Raw genomic sequence first — 23,511 nt, 5'->3', positions numbered from 1 at the left:
GTTGCTGTTCAGATCTGCAGACTATCACCAGGGATTCCCAAGCAGCTTTGAGTTCTCACCGAGCCAGGAGTAGAAGCAACAAGGCCACCACCCTCCCAGATGCTCAGTACACAGAGGCACTGCAAGAACGATGCACAACGCCAGATGAGCCATTGGCAAGAGCTCCAGACAAGGGCACAGATTCCCCACCACCCCCTGCTCTCAAAGAGACTTCATATGGAGGAAGAATACTCCATGAGTCCCTGAGCCATACAGTACCCATTACAAAGATGCAGATCAGTGAGGACACTGAGGCAGGCCCAGCCTACAGTGATGAGGACTATGAAGAAGACATCATTGAGCCCAGGACCTTAAATGAGATTACCACAGTGACAGACAAAACTAGCCCTTGGTCTAGTTTCATATCAGACACAAGTGAGGTCATCAGCCCTCAGCCTGATGAGGTACAGAGGGAAGACCCCTCTTGTCCTTCTCTGGGGCCTTTCTGCAGAGAGGAACTTACAGTCAAAAATAGCTTTCTTTCCAGCCCAGAAAGGGCTGTCAAATCCCACCTGCCTAGGCAGGGTTCTCCTAGCCAAAGTCTTGTTGCTTGTGAGAATGGGGCCTCTAAGGCCAAGGTTGGTGGAGAGTCTGCCTCAACTAACCCTCGACCCCTCCCATGCCTGACACTCTCAGGAGCCCAACAGAGCAGCACGTTTGTTGGATGGAGCTCACCACAGGTGGATCAGAACAAGGAGCCCCAGTCAGAGGCCCCAGCTGAGAACGAACCTGCCACCAGTGAGCTCAGCAACTCTGCTGATAGCTTCAAGAAGTTGCCAGTAAACCTAGCCCCCCAGAGCAGAAGGGAAAACCATAAGGGACCACCCATCAACTCCTCTGACATCAGGCAGAGGCAGATGACAACTGGATCAGAGACGTCCGCAAAACAGAGCCTCCTACTGTATCCTTTGGCATTTGCCACAAATGTTTTGGATGCTAGTGCCTAGACTAGCCTAGTATGAGTGTGAGCAAGTGGCCACCCTCACGGAATGCACTGGGGGGTGTGGGAAGACCATTCCTTCAGAAGACCCCACCTGCACGACAGGTGCTACAGTTTTACCATTAACACCAGCCCTTGGAAACATAATGCCTTGAACTGGGTTTAGCACATTCATTAACCTAGCATACCCTGATTTATTCAATTCATCTGTTGGGTATTTTTCCACCTGAAGGCAAGGCTTGGGATCTAAGGAATGAGACTGTTTATCTCAGTTGAAAGAGAAGCAGAGGGTCTAGAGAAAGAGGGAAGAAAATCACTGGCATTGAGTGTATTATGTAAATTTTTCATTCAGTCATCACAAGTCTTTTAGGTAGGTATCATCTCTATTTTGCTCAGTTACTGTGACTTGCCTACTTTTTTTTAAGAGACAGGGTTTGTTCTCTCACCCAGGCTGGAGTGCAGTGGCATTGTCATACATCACTGGAGCCTCAGATTCATGTGTGCTCAAGCGATCCTCCCACCTCAGCCTTGCAAGTAGCTAGAACTACAGGTATGCACCACACACCCAGCTAAGTTTTTTTTAAGAGTTGGGGTCTTGCTATGTTACCCAGGCTGATCTCAAACTCCTGGCCTCAAGCAATCCTCCTGCCTCATCCTCCCAAAATGCTGCAATTACAGCATTTGAGCCACCGCACCTGGCCAGATTAAATTTTTTATAAAAAAAAAAGCAAGTGATGGAGCTAAACAGGCACCACGGAGATAGAGTTGCCCAAGACCCCAATAAGGTGCTGTTGATAGGATACCTGACATTTCCTGCTCCCTCCTTGTAAACACAGACTGGTATGTTACAGTGAAAGGAAACCACTTAGGACCATCTACACCCTTCACACCTGTAGCCTAACCAGCTCACCAGAGCAGCTCACCTGCCATCCTGACAACAAGGAGGAAATATTGCATGGCTGGCAGGTGAAGCAGGCTGCCTTACTAGATTAGAGATCTTCCTCTACCAGAAGTCAGGGAGCCTGACTTTGACCCTTCTAGACCCACAAAATTACTTTTGTGATTATAGACATATACTTTAATCTTTCTGAGCCAGTTTCTTCACCTATAAAATCCCTTACCCACCAAAATATAAGCTCCCCAGGTCAGGGACCTTGTCTTTTTCTGCATGCCCGGGATCTGGCACTGCACAGAGAAGGGATCAGTAAATGTAGATTTAATTGAACTATCACAATTTCACAACATTACTGAGAAAACCAAATGAGTGGAAACTTTTTTTTTTTTTTTTTTTTGAGACAGAGTTTCACTCTCGTTACCCAGGCTGGAGTACAATGGCGCAATCTCGGCTCACCGCAACCTCCGCCTCCTGGGTTCAGGCAATTCTCCTGCCTCAGCCTCCTGAGTAGCTGGGATTACAGGCATGCGCCACCATGCCCAGCTGATTTTTTGTATTTTTAGTAGAGACAGGGTTTCACCATGTTGACCAGGGTGGTCTCGATCTCTGGACCTCGTGATCCACCCGCCTCGGCCTCCCAAAGTGCCGGGATTACAGGCGTGAGCCACCGCGCCCGGCGAGTGGAAACTTTTGTACGCACCACACACTGTGATTCTTGAAGCAGATCAGAGAAAAGCCTAGGGGTCGAAGAGTGGGCGGAGGAAAGGATTAAAGCATGCAGTAACTGGAGGCTGACCACTGAAAACAGGCCACCTCGTGTGAAGTTCTCCCCAGCCTTGCTCATCCTGGATCCTGGCCCCTGTTGTTGCTCCCTTTACAGTCAGTATTAGATGTGCTCAGAATATGGCCAATGGAGGAGCTGCCACATGTGTCTAGACCCTAAGTGCTGCTTTAGCCTAGGCCTTCCTGACTATTCTTTCAAAAATAAATAGTGTGAGGCCCTGTGCTGGGTGCCAAGGACAGATTTGAATCAGACCTTACCTCGAGAAGTTCCCATGATGAAATAGGAGACAGTCAAGTAGGTAGATACTAACAGTTTGTTGTTCCAAGTGCTTTGATGAGATGTGGACGGAACACTAGGGAGCACGAGGAGGGAGCTATCCTAGTAAGAGGGACAAAGAGCCAGACCTTAAAGATGAATAGGCATTGCATAATAGAGACAAGGAAAAGTTCTAGTCAGGACAAACTGTGCGTGCAGAGGTCTAGCCAGGTGAAGGAGGCTGCCTGTGGGCAGTAGTTCACTGTGATGTGACTAGAGTCCAAGGATGAGGGGATGGTGTGAGGTGAGGCAGGGCCTGGATATTAAAGGACTCTTATGCCTGCCTGAGGTACTTAGACTCTATTCTAAAGCAGCGAAACTTCACTTTCCTCATCTGTAAAATGGAGGTGATAATAGTACTTATTGGGTTGTTGTGAAAATGAAAATAATAATGTAAACTGCCTAGCACAATACCTGGTACATAAATAGTGCTCACTGTTAAGAGTGTGGTATGGTCAGATTTATATATGAGAAAAGAAGTCACCCAGTGCCTTGTAGAGGGCAGGTTAGATAAGGGAAGACTAGAAGCAAGGAGGCTAGTTAGGACACTTGGAATAATAATAAGAGATGAAGAAAGTCTGACCTGAAGTATAGTCTGCTTGATGATGAAGAGGAGGGTAACAGATCTGAGAGGATTAGAGAGAGGGGCAGGTGATGAGACAAAGGAAATAGAAAGTATAACTTAGAGGTTTCTGTCACAAGTTGCCAGGCAGGTGATAGCATTTACTGTATCGGAAACAGCACAGAAAGAGACAGGTTTGGGGCCAACCATGGTGGCTCACATCTATAATCCCAGCACTCTGGGAGGCCGAGGTGGGTGGATCACCTGAGGTTGGGAGTTCGAGACCAGCCTGACCAACATGGAGAAACCCCATCTCTACTAAAAATACAAAATTAGCTAGGCGTGGTAGCACATGCCTGTAATCCCAGCTACTCGGGAGGCTGAGGCAGGAGAATTGCTTGAACCTGGGAGGCGGAGGTTGCAGTGAGCCGAGATCGCACCATTGCACTCCAGCCTGGGAACAAGAGCAATCTGTCTCAAAAAAAAAGGTTTGGGAGACGATGCAGATTGCCATTTGGGGCATGTGCCTGTAGGACATGCAGGAGGAGATGCAGGCCTGGAGTGGAGGACTGAGCTCAGCCAAAAAGGTAGGCGCCTCTGGGAATCAATGAGGGCAGCAAGAAGAGCCTGGGAAGGGAGAACCAAACACACAGAGACAGACTCAGCCTCTCCAGTGCACACAGGAGAGGCAGGACAGGGCATGGCCACAAAAGAAGCAAGGAGAGCTGATCGGGAGGTAGGAGAAGCAGTGGAGGGAGGTGCCGTGGGAGCAGATGCTGCAGAATTTCAGGACGTCGTGGTCTGCACTGATGCTGCAGATGAGTCCAGGAGAATGTGGCTGGCATGTATCTGGCTTTAGCGTTAAGAAGGACTTTGCAGTGGTGGGAATGGAAGCCAAACTTCATTAGTCAAAGGAGCTAATGACGAGGACAGTGACAACAGGCAACTTTTTCCCATAAACTGAGGAGATAAGAATAGCTGATATTTATCAAGTGCTCACTATGCCAGATACCATTCTAAGCACTTTACATCTATAAATTCATTTAACCCTCAAAACAATAAGCACTAATACACTTTAAAATAAATTGAGACATAAAAAGTGAACTTCCTTGAAATTATACATCTATTAAATGACAACTGAGTGGTAACTAGAAGAGAATGCAAGGTCAGAGGTTTGGTTTTTTTACCCTAAATGGGAAACTTTAATGTTTTTATGAACTGAGAAAAAGGAACTTAAAAGTTCGTGAGGCCAGACATAGTGGCTCATGCTGGTAATCCCAGCACTTTGGGAAGCCAAGGTGGGAGGTTCACTTGAGGTCAGGAGTTCAAGACCAGCCTTGGTAACATGGTGAAACTCCATCTCTTCTAAAAATACAAAAATTAACCAGGCGTGATGGCATGCACCTATAATCCCAGCTACTCTGGAGGCTGAAGTGGAAGAATTACCTGAGCCCAGAAGGTCAAGGCTGCAGTGAGCCATGATCACACCACTGTACTCCAGCCTGAACAATGGGAGCAAGAGCCTGTTTCAAAAATATATAATATAAAAGTTAGTGGGAGAAGGTGGCTGTTGGAGCAGGACACTAAAGCACACATATGGCAGTGGGCTGGGAAGGAGGCTTCCATGCTTCAGAGCCAGCCCTGACACCTCACAGCAAAGTTCTTCCCCACAGCATCAGCTGGCTGTTTGGCAGTCCCCAGCAGTTAGAGCAGCAACAGCAAATAGATCCTACCTCACCTGGGCCTCAGCAGAAGGCCTGGGGTCAAAGGGTCTTTTTCCCTTCAGGATCTCCATTCCTCCCTCACCTCTCTACAGAAAAAATCGAGGACTTGAACCAAAGCAAGAAATCATTGCATTTCATTCATTCACAAGTATTTATTGAGTACTTACTGTCTCCCAGGTACTGTGCAAGGTAACAAGAATATGGTTATGAAAAAGACAGATCATCTCTGCCTTCTTGGAGTTTACAGTCTAGCATAGAAGAATGGCAATAAAATAGAAAACTTGGTAAGCAAATTGAAGTCAGAACCATACTTAGCTTATTAAACAAAAACAAAAAATTGGAACATCAAAATCGTCCTCTCCTCACCCTGTCAGAGTTCAACTAAACTGAATCAGTGATTTGATTCAACAAATACCTGTGGAGCACCATATTCTCAGCACAGCACTGAATACCTCAAGAGGAAATGGAGGAGAAGTACAAGATACAGTACCTGCCTTCTAGGGCTCACATCCAAATTGGACTAGCTGTGCTGGCCCCTGACATGAGGACATGTCCGGTCATGGACAGCCCCTGATGCAGAGCTCACATTTCTGGATGTGAGCAGAGAACAACCAGGCAAACAGGTCCTCCTTCAGTGCAGGGCACCTAAATACAACCTAAGGCGCTACCCCCTGGAGCCACATCCCCATCCCCATCCCCACATCGTCTGACTGACTTCTAATAGGTCTGTTTCTAACCAACAGGCCCTCATTCAAGGCCTGCTACCTACCAGCCTCCTGAGGGGCTTAGGGAAGTAGAGGTAACAGAAGGAAACTGTGTCTGTCGTTGAGAAATTTAGGGAATATTGAGGAAAATAATCATCAGACTAATCATTCTCCTGTGTTGCAGACTGCTGTAGGATGTGATGGGGGGATCACTGTGGGCTAAGGTTAGGAGAAGGCCTCCTGGAGGAGGCAGGATTTGAACTGATCTGTAAAGAACGTACAGACCTATGTGTTAGGAGGGGGTAAGACTTCCAGTCAGAGGGAGCCACCTCAGCTCTTGTCCATAAAAAGGATTTATGGACAACAATAGTTGAGGGAAAAACATGAGTCGGGGCAGAGTGAATGGTCAGTGGAGATGCTGGCCTCCACTGCAAGGGGGTGGACTTCTAGGTATTTTTATCCCTTAACTGCCACTGTAGCCCAGAGCCCATTGTGGTGCCCAACTTCTTTTTGCCACCCCAGCAGTTGGAGGCTTCCCTGCGGATGCTCTCACTTTCAGCAACTTTGCCACCAGCAGCCACAACAGATCAGGTAAGAAAATGGCCAACCGACCTTTGTCCCAGAGAGTCATCATCTCTTGCACAGAATGCAGCCCCAGGCCATCTTCTTGGAAAGGCTGCAGCAGGGGTCACTCCTCCAGCTTGTACTGCGCATATTCTGTGGGCCCAGCAGTGGGCAGGGAGCTCAGGAAAAGTGAGGAAGAGCAAATGTGCAAGAGCGGAGCATTGTCAGCCTAGACTGACATGGGGAAGCAAAAAAAAAGTGCAGAAGAATGAAAGCAAGAGGCAGCTAAGAAATACGTATTGAGTGCTGTGGGAGTGCCCACCAAGCAGGTAGATAGGAGCGGAGATGCCTCACATAGAAGATGCAGCCTTGTGGGAGTGTGACAGAATAAGGTCTGGATGAAGAGAATAATATCAGTCAAACAACTGTTTGCCATTTACAAAACCTCATAACTATTCATCCAGCTGAGTTAAGTGCTTGGAACTCTGGTACAAATCCCAGGTCTCCTCTTTTCTGCCTTGGCACAGCACCTGACCTTTCTTGCAATTGGCAAGAAAATAAACAATAACTACTTTTGAGTACCTACCCTGTCTCAGGTGTCATGCTGGGTACTGAGCATATAATAGTGGATAAGATAGACCAATTCTCTGTTTTCATGGAGCACAAATAGTAAGCAAAAAATAAAATATTTATAGACTCAGATGAGTAGTAGGTGCTGTGATAAAGAACAGGATCTCTCTGCGGAGGCTGTGTTTAAGCTGAAAGATGATAGTTATGCTGGTGCTTAGCATGTACCAGGCACTGTTCCAGGTACTCTGTGTTAACTCATTAAATTCAGCAACCTGATGAGGAATATACTATCATCCCTATTTAAAATGACAAAACTAGGCTGGGCACGGTGGCTCACGCCTGTAATCCCAGCACTTTAGGTAGATGAGGCGGCAAGATCACTTGAGCTAGGAGATTCAAGACGAGCCTGGCCAACATGGCAAAACCCCATCTCTTCTAAAAATTACAAAAATTAGGCAGGCATGGTGGCATGTGCCTATAATCCCAAGTACTTAGGAGGCAGAGTCACAAAAATCACTTGAGCCCAGGAGGTGGAGGTTGCATTGAGCCAAGATGGCACCACTGCACTCCAGCCTGGACAACACAGTGAGACTATAAAAAATGAGGAAACTGAGGCTCAGAGCATCACATACTGACCTACAAGGTATTTCTATTTATATATAAAGAAATAGATGCATAAAGGCTGAGTCGCTTACCCAGGGTCGCCTAGCCAGTAAGTGAATCTAAGCTTCTGACTCACAGACTCTGTGCTCTTCTATTACACCACCTAAAAATCATGACATTTTACTTACGGTAAATTTTCCTAGCCAGTTAGATTTTATTTAGCAATTAATGTAGACATTTTATATCCTTTCAGAGGCCACATTAATGAAAAATGGGGTCAGTCCAGAAGTATCCTGAGAGTTGTAATCCTAAAATACAGTCCTAAAGAAGCATCAGATGTCTCGTCCTCTTAGTGGTTTCCTTTCCCCATCCTCTTCCAGTCTCCCCAGCACCACCATTTTCAAGATGTCTCATTTTATTTGGCACAGGAATTAATCCAAGTTCCCACATATCTCTGTTGGTTGTTTTTTTGTTTTTTCGTTTGTTTTTTCTTAAGACAGGGTCTCACTCTGTTGCCTAGACTGGAGTGCAGTGGCGTGATCACAGCTCACTACAGCCTCGAACTCATGGGTTCAAGTGAACCTCTGCTTTAGCCTCTCAAGTAGCTGGGACCACAGATGTGCAGCACCACACCCAACTAATTTTTTTTTTTCCTTAGAGGCTGGGTCTCACTGTGTTGTCCAGGCTACATCTCAGTTTTTATCAAGTTTGTAAATCCTCATGTAGGGGAGGAGAGGTGTCAGTCCTGTCCAGGAATACCTGCACTTCTGTGGCCTTTCTTCCTACTCTGGTTTGTGGTCACCAGCTCATCTCCTTCCTCTCTGCACCTTCCCTTGCATGTCCCACACACACCCATGACATTTATGCTGGGGTAACAGGGCTGTGTCCAGGCTTTGGAGCAAGACATCCATAGAGTGAAATATTGAATCTGCTAGTAAGTGATCTTGGGCAAGTGACACCACCTTTCTGAGACACACTTTTCTTGTAAGTAATGTCAGGCTAATAATTCATACCTAATAGGATGATGGTGAGAATTACCCTAGGGGAAAAAAGTAGGCCCTCTTAGCTCCCTTTCCCTCCTATCCTCCCTACTCCCACAGTATAGTGGATACAAGTCCCTGTGTGACCTTAGACAAGTCTTCAGGCCTTCCTGGGTCTTGGATGAAGTGCCAGCAAGTCATGCCCCACAAGAAAGGAAGTCTCTGGGCCATTTTGAACTGCCATCCCTCACCTGCCAAGCGGAATTACTGTTTCTGCTTTTGTGTTTATGCCTTTGTGATGCGCCAACCCCTGGGGGAGATACTATCTTTGGTCTATTAAATATTAGATACAAAGTGTGGGAGAGGAAGAGAGAAGAATTTTTACTTCAGTTAAAGAGAAAGTCTGCTTTTGAGAAGACAATACTTTTCAGCCTTTTTTTCTTTGTTGCTCTTAACAACATTCCCTTGTTCGTCTCAGAATCACTTCTGTCCTTAAGCCCTTATTCTGGGTCCTGGTTCAGATGACCAGTCATCATGGTTTGCCCAGAACTGTCGCAGTTTTAGCACTGGAACCCAGAACCCAGGAAACCCTGAGAGGTTAGTCATCCTAGCTAGGGATGGGCCTCTCTCACCACCATTCAATGGGTTTTTTGCAGCATATTTTCTTAGAATCTTAGGCTTCTGGCTGGCTACCAGCCAGTGCTGGATGACCTAATAAATAAGATCATGTATGTATTTAGGATGCTAGCAAGTAGAGATACCAAAATTTAAAAGGAAAACATTTTTAAGAATTACGTTTTTATAAAAGATTGAAATAATTACCATGGGATAAATCACAATGTCAACTGATTTCCTTATACTTATTTTAGATTTAATTGTGAAATTATATTTGAGCAGGAGCACCATCATCTTGTGACCTTTATTAAAAATGCCTCACTTTGAAGAATTTGAGACAAAAATAGTCTTTTCTATTTACCCACATACTTACTATTGCTATTGTTCTGGATTTCTCCTTCACATCCTGATTTCTGGCTGGGACCATTTCCCTTCAGCCTGAAAAAACTTCCTTTGGAATTTCACATACTGTGGACCTACTGGTAACTGATTGTCCAGCTTCAGTTGTCTGAAAATATCTCTATTTTGCCTTCATTTTTGAAAGACTTTTTTCTACTGGATATAGAATTCTAACTTGAATTGTTGTTGTTTCTTTTAGCATTTTAGAGATATCTTTCCACTGTCTTCTGTCTTCCGTTTCCGTTGTTTCTTATAAGAAGCAGACATTGTTCTGATTGTTCTTGCACTGAATGTAACATGACCTTTACTCACTTCTTTTAAGATTTTCTCCTTATCTCTAGTTTTCAACAGTTTGATTACAGTGTTCATAGTTGTGGAGGCAGGGAAATGGAATGGGGAGGAGAAACATAATGATTCATTCAATAGTATTAGTGATGTTTCGGTTCTTGGGTTGGGTTGTGTGTTTATAGATGTTCATTTGCTTGTGCTTCTTGATTTACCGGTGTTACGTAGATTCATTGGTATCTTATACAAAGAAATCTCAAAACCATATGTCATTAAAATTATACAGTGATTGAATGGTAACAAGATGGAGACACCAACTCCTTCCACAAATTAGGCTGTGAATGTGGAGCAGAGGAATGGGATAGTGGCTCGAGTGGCATAAGAGACCAAGGGAAGGTATTTTTGTTTTTGTTTTTTAATATGGGAAGGCTATAGCTTTCTGTGTGCTAATGCAGCAATCCCATAGAGAAAGAGAGAGGGGAAGACACAGGAGTGGGAGAGAAAAAGGAGAGGGAGAAAAGAAAGGGCATGAGATTTAGAGCACGTGTGGAGGGGAAAGAGAAAACTCACCCAGTATCATGAAGGAAGGGAGAGAAGATGGGTGCTAAAACAGATAGGATTGAGAGATTGGTGGTGGGGTTTCAAGTTGATGGAAGCTCCTGTTTTCTCAGTGATGCTTTAGGCACAGCCAGCAGCTCTAAGTGAGAGATAGGGAGGCAAGGGCAGGAGCCCTGTCCTGTACCCACGTTTAAAGAATCCATCTTTTCTACCCCCTCCTAAGGCCAGCCTTGGCCCTGACAACTGAAGAGGAGCACTGTGAGAGGCTGCTGGGCTCTTCTCAACCACTCCTGGGACTGCTATACTGAAGCTGACCTGCTTCCGGCTCAGGGCTCACAATCCATTCCTGAAATAGGAGAGGGCTCATAATTGCTGGATTGATTGCTCTGGTTTCCCCACAAAATCAAAGGCAAGACCTGATCTTTCCCTCCACATTGAAATGATGTAGCTGAGCCAAGGAACCTCCCAGTCTCTACTGCAGCCATCTGTGAAACAGATTTCCTCTCCCTCCTCCAACAGTAGAGTGGATACAGGTCCCCGTGTTACATTGGTCAGGTCTTTGGACTTTTCCGAGTCTGCTTCCTCATCTGTCAAATGGGGTTACCAGGCCTCACAGGGTGGTTGTACTGTAGAATACCAAGTGCCACACAGGTAGGATATAGGGGCCAGCCCGTAATTCCCACCCCATGCTACCTCATCTTCTGGCTGTTGCCTCTGCAAAAAGAAAAGGAGTGAGAAGCATGGCTGGTTTAGCAGACTGTGGCACAGCCATCCAGTTGCGGTGTTTGCTCCCCCTGCTTTCTCTTCCCTCTTGTGATGAAGTAACTCTACCGGGAGAGCTTCCTGATTTTATTAAAAGTTATTTGTGATTCTGCTTGCTCAGCTGTTGATGGACAAACTAGTTTTATCGACTTGTGTACAGAGGAGGAGAGGTTGTCGATGAGAATGGCAGTAATTTGCTTTACCTGTTGTCTTCCTCAGACCATGTCTTCTGCTCTGTAGATTTTCTCTCTCGGGAAAATATCAATCACTCTGATGACTTCAAATATGACTACATCGATGACTCTCAAATCCTTCTCTTCAGTCTAGTCTTCTCTCCCATGCCACGGACACGTAGGGACCCAATGCATCCTAGACGTCTTGTCTGATATGTGACTAACAATTCACTCTGTCCAAAACTTAAGCTTGTCATCTTCCTTTGCATATTTCCTCTGCCACCTGCATCCGTGTCTCAGGAAATTCAGCCACGATCCATGTAGTTACTCCTGCCAGAAGCACAATTACGTCTCACCCCTGCTCCTTTATCTCCCACCACCCACAACCAGTCCAGTACCAAGACCCATTAATTCTGCCACCTAAACATCTTTTGAATCACTTACTTCTCACCCTCCCCTTGTCTAGCCCAATCGTCTCCTCACTATTTCTTTTTATTTTTTATTTTTTTTCAAGACGGAGTCGCACTCTGTCACCCAGGTTGGAGTACAGTGGCACAATCTCAGCTAATTGCAACCTCTGCCTCCCAAGTTCAAGCAATTCTTCTGCCTCAGCCTCCCAAGTAGCTGGGATTACAGGTGTGTGCCATCATACCCAGCTAATTTTTTGTATTTTTAGTAGAGACATGGTTTTACCATGTTGGCCAGGCTGGTCTTGAAATCCTGACCTCAAGTGATCTGCCCACCTCGGCCTCCCAAAGTGCTGGGATTACAGGTGTGAGCCACTGTACTGGTCCCCCCTGACTATTTCTAACCAGTCCCTCTCACACTTGCACTTTTCCACCACTGTTCATTCTCTGTGCTGTAGCCATTTTAATTTCCCACTCTAATCAGACCTTCACTCCACTTTACCACTGGCAGGGGGAGCACTCTTTAAGCCTGTCAAAACCAAAAAAAAAAAAAATTCCATATTTGTAAGGCCATTATCAGATCTCAGTGCCCATTTTATTTGACCTCTCTGCGGCATGTGACACAGTTGATCTCTTTCCTTTGAATAGTTTCTTCACTTATTTCTAAGGCATCACTTCTTGGTTCTCCTCCCTCACTGGCTGCTCCTGCTCTGCCGCCTTTGCTGGGTCTCCCTCATTTTCCCTACTTCTTCTATATGCTGAAGATTCCCAATGGTTAGCTTAGCCTAGTCCTAAGTCTGCAACTGCCTACCCAGCATCACCACTTGAATATCTAATAGGTGTCTCAAATTCAACATGTCCAAAACTGGGCTCCAGATTTTATTCCCAAATTTGTTTCCCCTTTAGTCTTCTCAATTTCGATTAAAGGGTACAACTAAACTCTAGGGTGGGGGGGGGGGGTGTTGTTTGTTTGTTTAATTTGAGACAGGGCGTTGCTCTGTTGCCCAGACTGGAGTGTAGTGACATGATCTTGGCTTACTGCAACCTCAGACTCCTAGGCTCAAGTGGTCTCCTGCCTCAGCCTCCTCAGTAGCTGGGACTCTAGTTTAGTTGTTCAGGCGAAAACTCTTGGAATCCTCCCTGATGCTAGTTATCAATTAAACAGGAAGTTCTGGCAGCTCTACCTTTAAAATATACAGAAATGTGCTTCTCACCACCTTGGTCTCAATCATCATTATTTCTGGCTTGGATTACTGCAGGAGCCTCCTAATTTGCCTTTCTGCTTCTTCCTTTGCTCCTTGCAAACCATCAAACCATTCCCCATACAGCATCCTGTTAACTTTTTTTTTTTTTTTTTTTTTTGAGACGGAGTTTCTCTCTTGTTGCCCAGGCTGGAGTGCAATGGCATGATCTTGGTGCACCACAACCTCTACCTCCCAGGTTCAAGCAATTCTCCTGCCTCAGTCTCCCAGGTAGCTGCGACTACAGGCACACGCCACAACGCCCGACTAATTTTGTATTTTTAGTAGAAACAGCATTTCTCCGTGTTGGTCAGGCTGGTCTCGAACTCCTGACCTCAGGTGATCCGCCCACCTTGGCCTCCCAAAGTTCTGGGATTACAGACATGAGCCACCATGCCTGGCCCTGTTAACTTTTTAAGATGTTAAATCAGTCATCAACTCAATCATGTGACTTCTCTGCTCAGAACCCTTCAATAACTTCCCATCAATTAATAGGAGAACTGGAGCTGGGCCTGAGGACAGGCCAGAAAATAGGAAGGTAGTTTTGATCTCATAGTTGAAATTTACATCTTTTAGCAAATGTGCAAAGACATAGTCCTGAGCTAGGCGCAGGAGAAGACAGGAGCTTCCCTCAAGGAGCTCACAGTTCTCCAGGAAGCCAGCCTTATATCTTAAGTTCCTGTAACTCCTACCAACAGCCTGTCATGCTGAAAGAGCTAGGACCATCATGCTGTGGACCCTGCCTTCAGGGAGCCTGCAGTTCTTGGAAAGGCACTGGCCTCCAAACCACTCATTTCCTTAAATGACATTTGCCTATATTAGCACTGAAGTAAAACAAAGCAAAGAGAATGAGTATAGGAAAAGAAAGAGCCATGTGAGGTGGCTTGAGTTGAATTCAACAAAGATGAAGCGGCCGGGCGCGGTGGCTCAAGCCTGTAATCCCAGCACTTTGGGAGGCCGAGGCGGGTGGATCACAAGGTCAAGAGATCGAGACCATCCTGGTCAACACGGTGAAACCCCGTCTCTACTAAAAATACAAAACATTAGCTGGGCATGGTGGCGTGTGCCTGTAATCCCAGCTACTCAGGAAGCTGAGGCAGGAGAATTGCCTGAACCCAGGAGGCGGAGGTTGCGGTGAGCCGAGATCGCGCCATTGCACTCCAGCCTGGGTAACGAGAGCGAAACTCCGTCCCCAAAAAAAAAAAAAAAAAAAAAAAAAAAAACAAAGATGAAGGAAAGGCTTTGCAGGTTGTGGATTTGAAAAGAAGAAACCTCAGAATCAACAGAACTTGGCAAGCAGGAGGTACAAGCATTATGTGCCAAAGAGGCAGTCAGAAATGGGAAGAGATGGGCCTGGACTGAAACAAGAAAAGATAGGAATTAGAAGCAAAGGACAAGAAGCAGCCTGTCCTCTGAGCCTTGGCCTCCCTGCCCTGCCCTGCCCACATGGCACTTTACCATGAGGTGAGCCCTGTCTTGCTCTGTGCCTTCCTGCATTAAGCCCACGCTCTACCCACATCATGAATGGGCCCCTGGATTAACCACAGGCATCGTGCTAGACACTGTTATTCATGAGGAGTGACTGTGGGAGGCAGGAAGTATGAGACAAGGCCAGACATGAGGGTACCCTTAAAACCTTGAGTTTTCCACCCCCTCCCACCTAGTGTTCTGACTTGTACTCAGCCAGACCACAGCTCTTCAGATATCACTAAGGATCGAGGTGTCGGTAAGCCTGGTTTTTTTGTCCTGGCTCTGCTTATGACTTTCTGAGGTCCTCAGCCACATGTCTAAACCAAGGGATAGAATCTTTCTATCCTGGCATCTCCAATCCCAGCTACTTGGGAGGCTGAGGCATGAGAATCGCTTGACCCCGAAGGCAGAGTTTGCAGTGAGTTGAGATCATGCTGCTGCACTCTAGCCTGGGCAACAGTGTGACACTGTGTCTAAAAAAAAAATTATATCCTTTTGTTTTCCTTCCACAGACCAGAAGCATCTGAAAGATGAATAGTCCTGGTGGAGAACCCCAGCTCTCCACAGAGTCACCAGATCAGATCAGTAGGGGGCCCAAGGGAACTTCCTGACCCTGGGTTTCTTTCTTCTCAGCCTGTGGTCCAGGCCTGATGGCTGAGCTGCCCCCTCTTGGGGCAGAAGGTCTGGATCTGTTGCCTCATTTCTTTTAGCCACCAAGTCCCTAGCTTTCTGTAGAGCTGAAGAGATCTAAAGGTCAAAGTGTCTCCGATAATAGCCATATAGAGCTTTTAGAAGACAAGCACCTTGGCCAAAGGTGTTTAGAGGTCAGGAGAAACAGCCAAAATTGGCTGGCACCCACCCTGGCCTAGACTGCAAGTTGGCAGCACCTTTTAGGAAGGGGCTCATAGGTCTGCTGGGCAGGTGCTAATCTCAGGTTGCCCGAGCCGCTCTGAGGCCAGAGTCCAGGAGGAGCCAGGAGCTCTTCTTGTAAGAGTATAACTTTTAACCCTTCCCTCTCAAAACCTGGACTTTTGAGCCCTCTCCCTGGCAGGGCTTGGATTCAAAAGATTGCGGGTCATCTTTTGAACCAGGCCCTCTTTTAAAAAAACAAAAAAAGGTTGAGGAGTCTTGCCCTAGTCAGGCCCCTTCATGGCGTAGACTAAGGCCCAGGGTGAGGGAGTGACATAGGCCCCGTAGAATGGGCCTGTCAGGGAGGGCTTCCTGGAAGATGGAGTAGGTGGCATCAGATGGGGGTGTGGTGTGGAGGGAACATATCGGTGGTGAGAACCACATGACCAGACCTCTAATTTAGGCATGAAGGGTGAGCTCAGAGCGGGAGACCAGCCACATGGCAGCATGGGCTGAGCAGGTCAGATTTAGGATTGACCTTTCAGGGCTGGGCCTCTAGTCTAAGTGCCTTGTCCTCACTTCCCCCCTGCTCCTACTTGTGGCTGCTGAGTTTGCAGCTCTTTTTAGCATCGAGGAAGTCGTAGTCCAGGCCAGACTCTGGGAGCCACCCCAGGGGAAGGCAGCCAGCCAAAGGGGTGAAAGTTGAGCAAGGCAAGCAGCTATATTGAGCCCTCACTCAGTCTCTGATGCAGCAATCCATTGGCAGGTCCACCTAAGACCCAGCCGGCTGTTTACTTTCAGTTTTCAGCTCCTGAGTCAATGTTTATGTCACTTAAAGGGGCCACTATGGAAAAGAACAGAACTTTAGCCATCACCTCAGACCAGAGGCACACTGTTACTAGAGAAGGCAGTGGGGTGGGGAGAGCTTTCCTGGTCTAGCACTGCTTACCACAGTACAGGAGATGCTGTACCCCAGCTCTGCTCAGGACTTTGGGGCCTAACCCTTTGCCTGGGAATGGGGTCTGAGAGAACAGCAAAGCTTCATTTTGCTCTTGGGTCTGCAGCTGGTATTGGCTCTAGCTCTCTCTTAGCCTGTGTTTTGCAAGATGTTATACCTGACCAGAACCTTGGTCATATCTGAATTTTATTTGAGCCCAGCATAGACCTGCATACGAAGACTAAACAGAAGTTCTTAGCTCTATTTGACAGTGAAGCTAAGACCCAGAGAGACGCAGAGTGAGAAAGTGTCTTGGTCTTGAGTGAGTGGGACAGTTAGGCTGAGCCACGGACCAATGTCCCTTCCACTGTACTCCATTTCCTGTCCTCTGAGAAAGTCCCTTGGATACCTAGAAGCAAGGTTAAGTGGGGGCACCTGCACCCACCAACCCCTGGGAGCATGTGGCCTGTTTAGAGGGATTGGGATTCGTCTGGGGGCTGGAGTAGAGAGAACCTAGAACACAGTGGCTGGGATCAGATCACATTCCAGGCCAAAGAAGAGGGCCAGGCCCTCCTGAGAGAGCTTTTGGAGAAGAGGCTGAATCACAGAGACAGCAGACCAGAGAAGGAGCCAAGGGCCAGGATAAGCCCATGGTTCATAGAGCACCACCTCTTGCATTATCTGCTCATTCTGATCCCATTTTCAGAATCCCAAAGAGAAAGTGGGTTGCCTGGCACCCCTTGGCTAAGAAGTGGTAGAGGCAGGACTAGAACCAGCTCCTCGTGCAGGGTTAGCCACTCAATTTGAAAAGCCCCAGGAAGCCCCACATTTTCTTTCCAAACAACTCCTTACTCCTTCCATGTGCTCTATTTTCTCCCCAGCAAAGTCTGATCTTTAGCATTGAAGGCTCTTTTAAGACACATCTATTACCAGAGAGGACTATCATGTTCATGGCCTGGGTGTACAGGTACTCAGGAGCAGATCCCATGTATGGATGGGGGAGGATTTAATGGGGTGGCCTGAGAGCCCCTGGCCTGCTGCTGTGGTTGACACCTGGCCCACAGGAAAGCCCATTCTGTCCTTCAGCCTAGTACAGTCGTCACATACCCCATCCCTGTTCCCTAGGAAGGCCCTTACAGATCGGCTTGCTGAAGTCCAAAAAGAATAAGGTCAAGTTCCCCCCAGAAATTCTGGAACTTCCCTCAGCCAGCATCAGCCCCTCCTTCTATTAATAGGTTTGTCTTAGACTGCTCTCCATACCTGCAGCTCAGCCTGTCCCACCCCCACCACTTTCCTAGCAAGAAAATTCCTTCCCCACACCTTTGCTCAAGCTGCATCTCCACACAGCATACCCTCTCTTCATCTTCTGCTGACATTCCACTTTCATGTTTAAGTCCTCGCTCCAGGGACTCCACCCCCTGTATGACACCCACTGTCTAGACTGCAAGGCACCTGCAGCCCCTCCAGCTGTGGCAATCCTGCTCCCATGTGCATTCCTTCTGTCTTCCCAGGAAGGTCGATGCCTCCCACAAAGCACATGCTATGCTGACAACTTTGTTGTGCCCCCAGGCCTCCAGCCAGAAGTGTGGAAATAGTTAGAGGAATGGATAATACATTTGGGAGTATCCCTGGCCAATTTTGCCTCTGGCCAGCCCCACCAGGGTTGTGTGTTAGGGTAGCCATCCTGATGAAGGAAGAATCCTCACTTACTAGTCAAGATGGTTTTGAAACCCTGTTGAGGTCAACAAAAGCAAAATGCTGCTGAGTGTGTGCTCTCTGTCCTTCCACACCCCAGCCCTGCCCTGTACACAGAGCCAAGCCCTAACCTTGTCCTGGTCCTGGGCCTGGGCCATGCAGATAAGGCCCCCTAGGTCATTGAGTCAGGGTATCAGTGCTAGAAGGTTGGTGCCATACACGATTCAGCTCCAGGGCAGATATGGCCCAGCCAGTAGGTGCAGATCTGTGCCCATGCTATTTTCTCTAATGAAAGACCTCACCCCACACCCAGCTTCTGTTGAAACCCTGCCCATCTTGGAGCCCACCTCCATGTGAAGCCTCCCCAGACTTTCCCAGCTGTTACTAAGTGCCATTTTCTCAGTCTTCCCAAGCTCTAAGCCTCATCTCTGTGATTGTTGGGGAGCTCGTTGTCTTGTCTCCTTTCGAGCTGAGCAGCCCTGTGACAACAGGAACCATGTCTGCCTGTTGTCCATAAGAGTTGATCAAGTTGAGTAGATCTTAGGCTCCTGAAAAGTTTGATAAATCACCAGCAGAGGTTTTTTGTTTCGTTTTAAGCAGGGTCTTCTGTCTCCCAGGTTGGAGTGCAGTGGCATAATCACGGTTTACTGCGGCCTTGAATTCTTGGGCTCAAGTGATTCTCTCACCACAGCCTCCCGAGTAGCTGGGACCACAAGTGTACACCATCACACCTGGTTTGGTTTGGTGTTTTGTTTTGTTTTGTTTTGTTTTGTTTTGTTTTGAGACAGGGTTTCCCTGTGTTGACCAAGCTGGTCACAAAGTCCTAGCCTCATGTGATCCTCCTGCCTTGGCCTACCAAAGTGCTGGGGTTACAGGCATGAGCTACCATGCCCAGACCATTTTTATGGTCATTTCATGAACTGAAGTAGTTGGCTTTTCCAGCCATGGAGAACAAGACTCATTCTAAGGCTCTCTAAAACAGAGAAGACATCTCTTCTAGAAGATGGGGAAACAAATACCTGGTGTGAGGATTTGAGAGAGAATACCATGCTCTTAGGCCTGTTTTCCCAACTGGCTCATAAAACAGACATCTCCCTACTTCCCCTTCAGAGTAGCAGAGGAAGAAATGGAAAGTAAAATACAGCTGGTGACCCAGAAAAAATCTACCTGCAATACAGCCGGAAGACAGGAATGGGGCTTGTGTCACCCTGCATCTCAGATAGCTCAGGAAACAGCCATCTTGGGTCTTGGGAGTAGAGAAAGATATACACAAGCTTAAAGTGCTACAGAGATCCTGAGAGAGTTTGACTTAACTGAAGGCCTGGCATATGGTAGGCCAACAACCACTGGTTCTAGAATGAATGAGAAGCGTGCTACAAGAGTCTCCTCCCCACCCAATTTCAACCTATGGTTACCCTGGCCTGGTCCCACCCACACTGTGTCTAGCAGCTCCCAAGCTCCTGTCTTGGACCTGGCCCCACTGGGCTCCCAAGCCTCAGACCCGGTCCATTTGCTACAAGAGCATCCAGTCTGGAAGGGGGAGAGCAACAGGCAGAGGCTGGCCCACTGGCCTCCCCTGGCCTGAGGCATCATGGAATGCAGGTGTTTCCTATATTTTGGAAGGAAGAACTGCAGACACCAGCAAAAGGTGAATTTCCTTCCTCCCTTTTAGCCTAGGCCTGCCTAGAAAGCAGGGAGATGTATCTTCTAGTCTCTGCTGTGCAGCCCAGCCCTAGCACCACTTTGCTGTTGGTTGTAAGGAAAGGCTGCATGTGAGCTCACCGCACTGAGAGCTTTCCAGATTGTAGACATTCCCTTGCACTTAGAGTTATAGATTGGCAGGGACCCTCAAGGTTTCCCATCCACCCTTCTAGTTCATGGGGGGAAACACATCCAGCAGTATAGCAGCGATGCCTGACTCCACTCCCCTTATCTCATTCTAGTGATTCTAATTCTTTAGGCAGATCTCTCTGTCTCCCGGGCTTAACTCTGAGCTGAGAAAGCCTAAAATGGAGTTCTGTTTATTTCTGTGCCCCTCTCATAGTAGGCATTAAAAAGGGTTGAAGACGTAAAAGATTAACTGTTACTGATCCCAGAAGCAACTCTCCCTGAGCGTCAGTTTCTCATGAGCAGAATTGCAGGGACAGGTAATCCCAGTCTGTAGGGTCTCCACCAGGCTTCTTCTCAATGCCCAGGAAGTGGTACAGTGTGCTCTCAGTGGTCTTTCAGCTTATGACAGCCTCTGCTCATGGGACCTGATGGCAGGGAAGAGCAAGCTACGTGCCATGAAGTCAGCTGGGTTTGCCTGCGGAGGCTGCTCCCACCTCCTTTTTCAGAACTGCCTCCTCCCCTGCCAGGCCTCCACCTCTTCCCTTGCTCTCAGCCAGCTGTCTGGGATGGCTTTGAGCTCCTTCAGCACAGGAGCCTGACATGGAGTAAGAAAAGGAAAGAAAAAAGAGCAAATGAGTTAGAGGAGTCCAGAGTACCATGATGGCATAACCCAAAGGCAAGTTGAAGGCAGAATTAGTGATGCCTTGTCAGCCAGGGTCAGAGAGATGCAAGTGTGGTAGCCAGACAGTAGGTAGGTGCTTTATGTCACCTGGCAACTCCAGGAGCTCCAGAGGGCCAAACAGAGAGTGTATTATTCACCAACATCTCCTGAAAGTTGGATATATTCCGAGCGTCACACATGGGACTAACCTCAGAGGACAAATGACTTGTCCAAAGCCATGCAACAGAAGGGGATGAGGCTTCAAACCTATCCAGGAGGTGACACCCCCTCCTTCTCCAGAGGCACAGAAAGAGTCAGAGCTGGGGTTCACATCTCAGCTCTGCAAATCAGAGGTGTGGGACCTTGAGTTTACTCCACCTGAATGTAGTTTCCTTATCCACAACATGGGAGAACAATATACACCCCCATATGGGGTTGAAGTAAGGATTAAGCAAGATAAGGTATGTAACATGCTTTGTAAACAGGCAGCTCTGCATAAATACTAACCAAAGGGCCAAAAGATGAGAGGAACCAGTGTCATCCATTGGTGGTGCCATATCTTCAGTGCTAACCCAGCTAACTTCTTCCACTCCAGGACAAGAGCAAAGCCACCACAGGAGCCCTCTCCCACAGGCCTTGTCGCCCCAGACCTAACTCGCTCCCTCCCAACCTGCCTGAAGAAGAAACTCGCAGGATTGCACGGATATTTTCTTCTCGGTACTCCCAGAAAGACATGTAGCCTGCGGGGCTGGCGGAAGGAGATGCCTGCCCACCCTCCCTCAGCTTTGTCTGGCTTGCAGGAGGCACTGGGTCTGGCTCCTTCAGGGCTGTCACAGTCCTGAAACCACCACTAGCCTAGTCCATGGATGCCTCAATAGACCCAGTCAGCCCAGACTGGAGGAGTGTCCCAAACCAGCCCAGTGTCCGCCTGCCAGAACTTCAGCTCCTTTCTTCTATGGTGAGGCAAAGGCTAGAAACAAAATGGAATCCATGTCCAAGTGGCTCCTCCATCTTTTGACCAAAGGACCCAAGCAAACATCTTTTGGTGGAGAAATGCCTCCCAGTGTCCTTGACACAGCTGAGTGCTGACATGAGCCTATCCTCTGCCTGAAGATGTGGGACCATTTTTGCCTTAAAATTTGGGGAGGAGGGACATGTAGATTGTGTACAGTGTGCCTAGCTAAGGAAATCCTAGGGCCATCTCCAGTTCATTTGTGGGGGAATAAGGATATTTTATAGATACAAATTATTTTTATGCCATGTTGAATTAATCAGGAGAGGAAGGGGAAATCACCTCCTTCAAACTTTTCATCTGATTGTCTAAAATTCTAACCATGCTTTTAACTTATTGTTTTTACCCAGCTCTGAAGGTCATTGTTCCTGCTTGTGCTTGAATAAAATCATATTGGTGTTTGTAATCTGTGCACAAGTGTTTCACTGGAGTGGGAATGCCTGGAATTCATTTGTGCTCTAACTGCCAGAGAGAAAGCTTAACAACCATACAGCCCCACAGACGAGGATCAATCACCATGAGACTTCTGGCTCCCCCAGAATCAGGTTGGTCCAGATGACAGTGACACTCAGTAATTTCTTTGCCGATACTTAAAATCCATCAGCATAATGGAGCCCTCAGAATCTCCCTTATCTCTGGGGTGGGTAATTCTGGCTGGGGCTGTCAGACCACAAACACGTGAGCAGCTTCCACAGACAAAGCTTGCCCTCCCCGGTAGGGAGAATAAGAAAGGGGCCGTGGCTGGGCATGGTGGCTCAAGGCTGTAATCCCAATATTTTGGGAGGCCAAGGCGGGCAGATCACCTGAGATCAGGAGTTTGAGACCAGCCTGGCCAACATGGCAAAACCCCATTTCTACTAAAAAAAAATATACAAAAATTAGCGGGGTGTGGTGGTGCACACCTGTCTCAGCTACTCCAGTCTCAGCTGCTCAGAGGGTGAGGCAGGAGAATCGCTTGAACTCAGGAGGCAGAGGTTGCAGTGAGCCAAGATCACACCACTGCACTCCAGCCTGGGCAACAGAGCAAGATTCTGTATCCAAAAAAAAGGGTGGAGGGGTGGTCAGGGACAGATTCAGATTGAGCAGTGTGTCTGGGCAACAGGCTTTGACCTTGAAGTACATGTCACTTCCCTGTCCTCAGAACAACTCTCTAACTGTAGATATTATGATACCTAGAGTTTCTATAAGCTCAATGTTTTGCCTCTGTTTGTGTGGTTAGGAAGTGACTCACCACACAAGAAATCCCCAGAGGTGTTGCAAGGCTACTGCTTTCAGTGATGAAAACAAGGTACAGCCAGTAAGTGCTCTGAATTTAGAGACTTCATGGAGAAAGACCATGTGGGCTAGAGCAGTCAGGGAAGGCTTCCTGGAAGAAACAGGTTTTGGGGTGAGCCAGGCTGTGGACAGCTATAGAGAGCCAAGAAAGCCATGAGCCACTTGCAGCTGGAGATTGAGACCAGTCTGGCTGTGTCTGAGCCTCTCCTCATCTGTAAAACAGATAATCATCCCAGCTTCATGGGGTTGTGAGGAAGATCAAATGAGACGGCATTTGTGAAAGTGCTTAGCCTACACTTGGTACATGGTGGAAGCTTAGGAAATGTCAGCCCCACCTACTCTCCTTACGCTCCAGAAGAAACCAGTAGAAAGGCAAGCACACAGCCACTGAGGCAGGCAGGGCACTCCCAGGTCTCGGAGGGTGCAAAGTGATACGGGAACCTCAAGGAAGGAGTAGGTGCCGCCTTTTTGGTGACGAGCCCTTTGCCTTCTATTTGTCTCTGCTCCCTAGTTCCAGCCTGCCAGCCTACTCCTCCCCAGCACCATAGAGGCTGACCTCTCCCTCAAGTCACCAGCACAGAGCATTCAAGGCCCAGGGCTCCGCTTCCTTTGGGGCCTAGGGAACCTAAAGAGGGGCAGTCGGGGCCCAGTTCTGAAGGGGA

At 47.6% G+C, this 23,511-nt stretch overlaps 1 protein-coding gene across 5 annotated transcripts in view; it reads left to right on the top strand.

The window, feature by feature from the left end:
* C2CD3 (C2 domain containing 3 centriole elongation regulator) overlaps positions 1-21,980 on the top strand; it is a 159,376-nt gene extending 137,396 nt beyond the window's left edge. For all 5 annotated transcript variants that reach the window (XM_032259042.1, XM_032259044.1, XM_032259043.1 and 2 more), the window contains 3 exons: positions 13-940; positions 6,443-6,554; positions 21,158-21,980. In XM_032259042.1, coding sequence (XP_032114933.1) covers positions 13-940; positions 6,443-6,554; positions 21,158-21,301 — 1,184 coding nt within the window. In that variant the 3' untranslated portion in view covers positions 21,302-21,980. The remainder of the gene's footprint in view (positions 1-12; positions 941-6,442; positions 6,555-21,157) is intronic.
* The last annotated feature ends 1,531 nt before the right edge of the window (positions 21,981-23,511 follow it).

The sequence above is a fragment of the Sapajus apella genome, unplaced genomic scaffold, assembly GCF_009761245.1.
Source record: "Sapajus apella isolate SASKATOON/1434 unplaced genomic scaffold, GSC_monkey_1.0 scaffold106, whole genome shotgun sequence".
Taxonomy (NCBI): Eukaryota; Metazoa; Chordata; class Mammalia; order Primates; family Cebidae; genus Sapajus; species Sapajus apella.
Note: the sequence above shows the minus strand (reverse complement) of the source record. Positions and strands in the feature narration are given on the sequence as shown.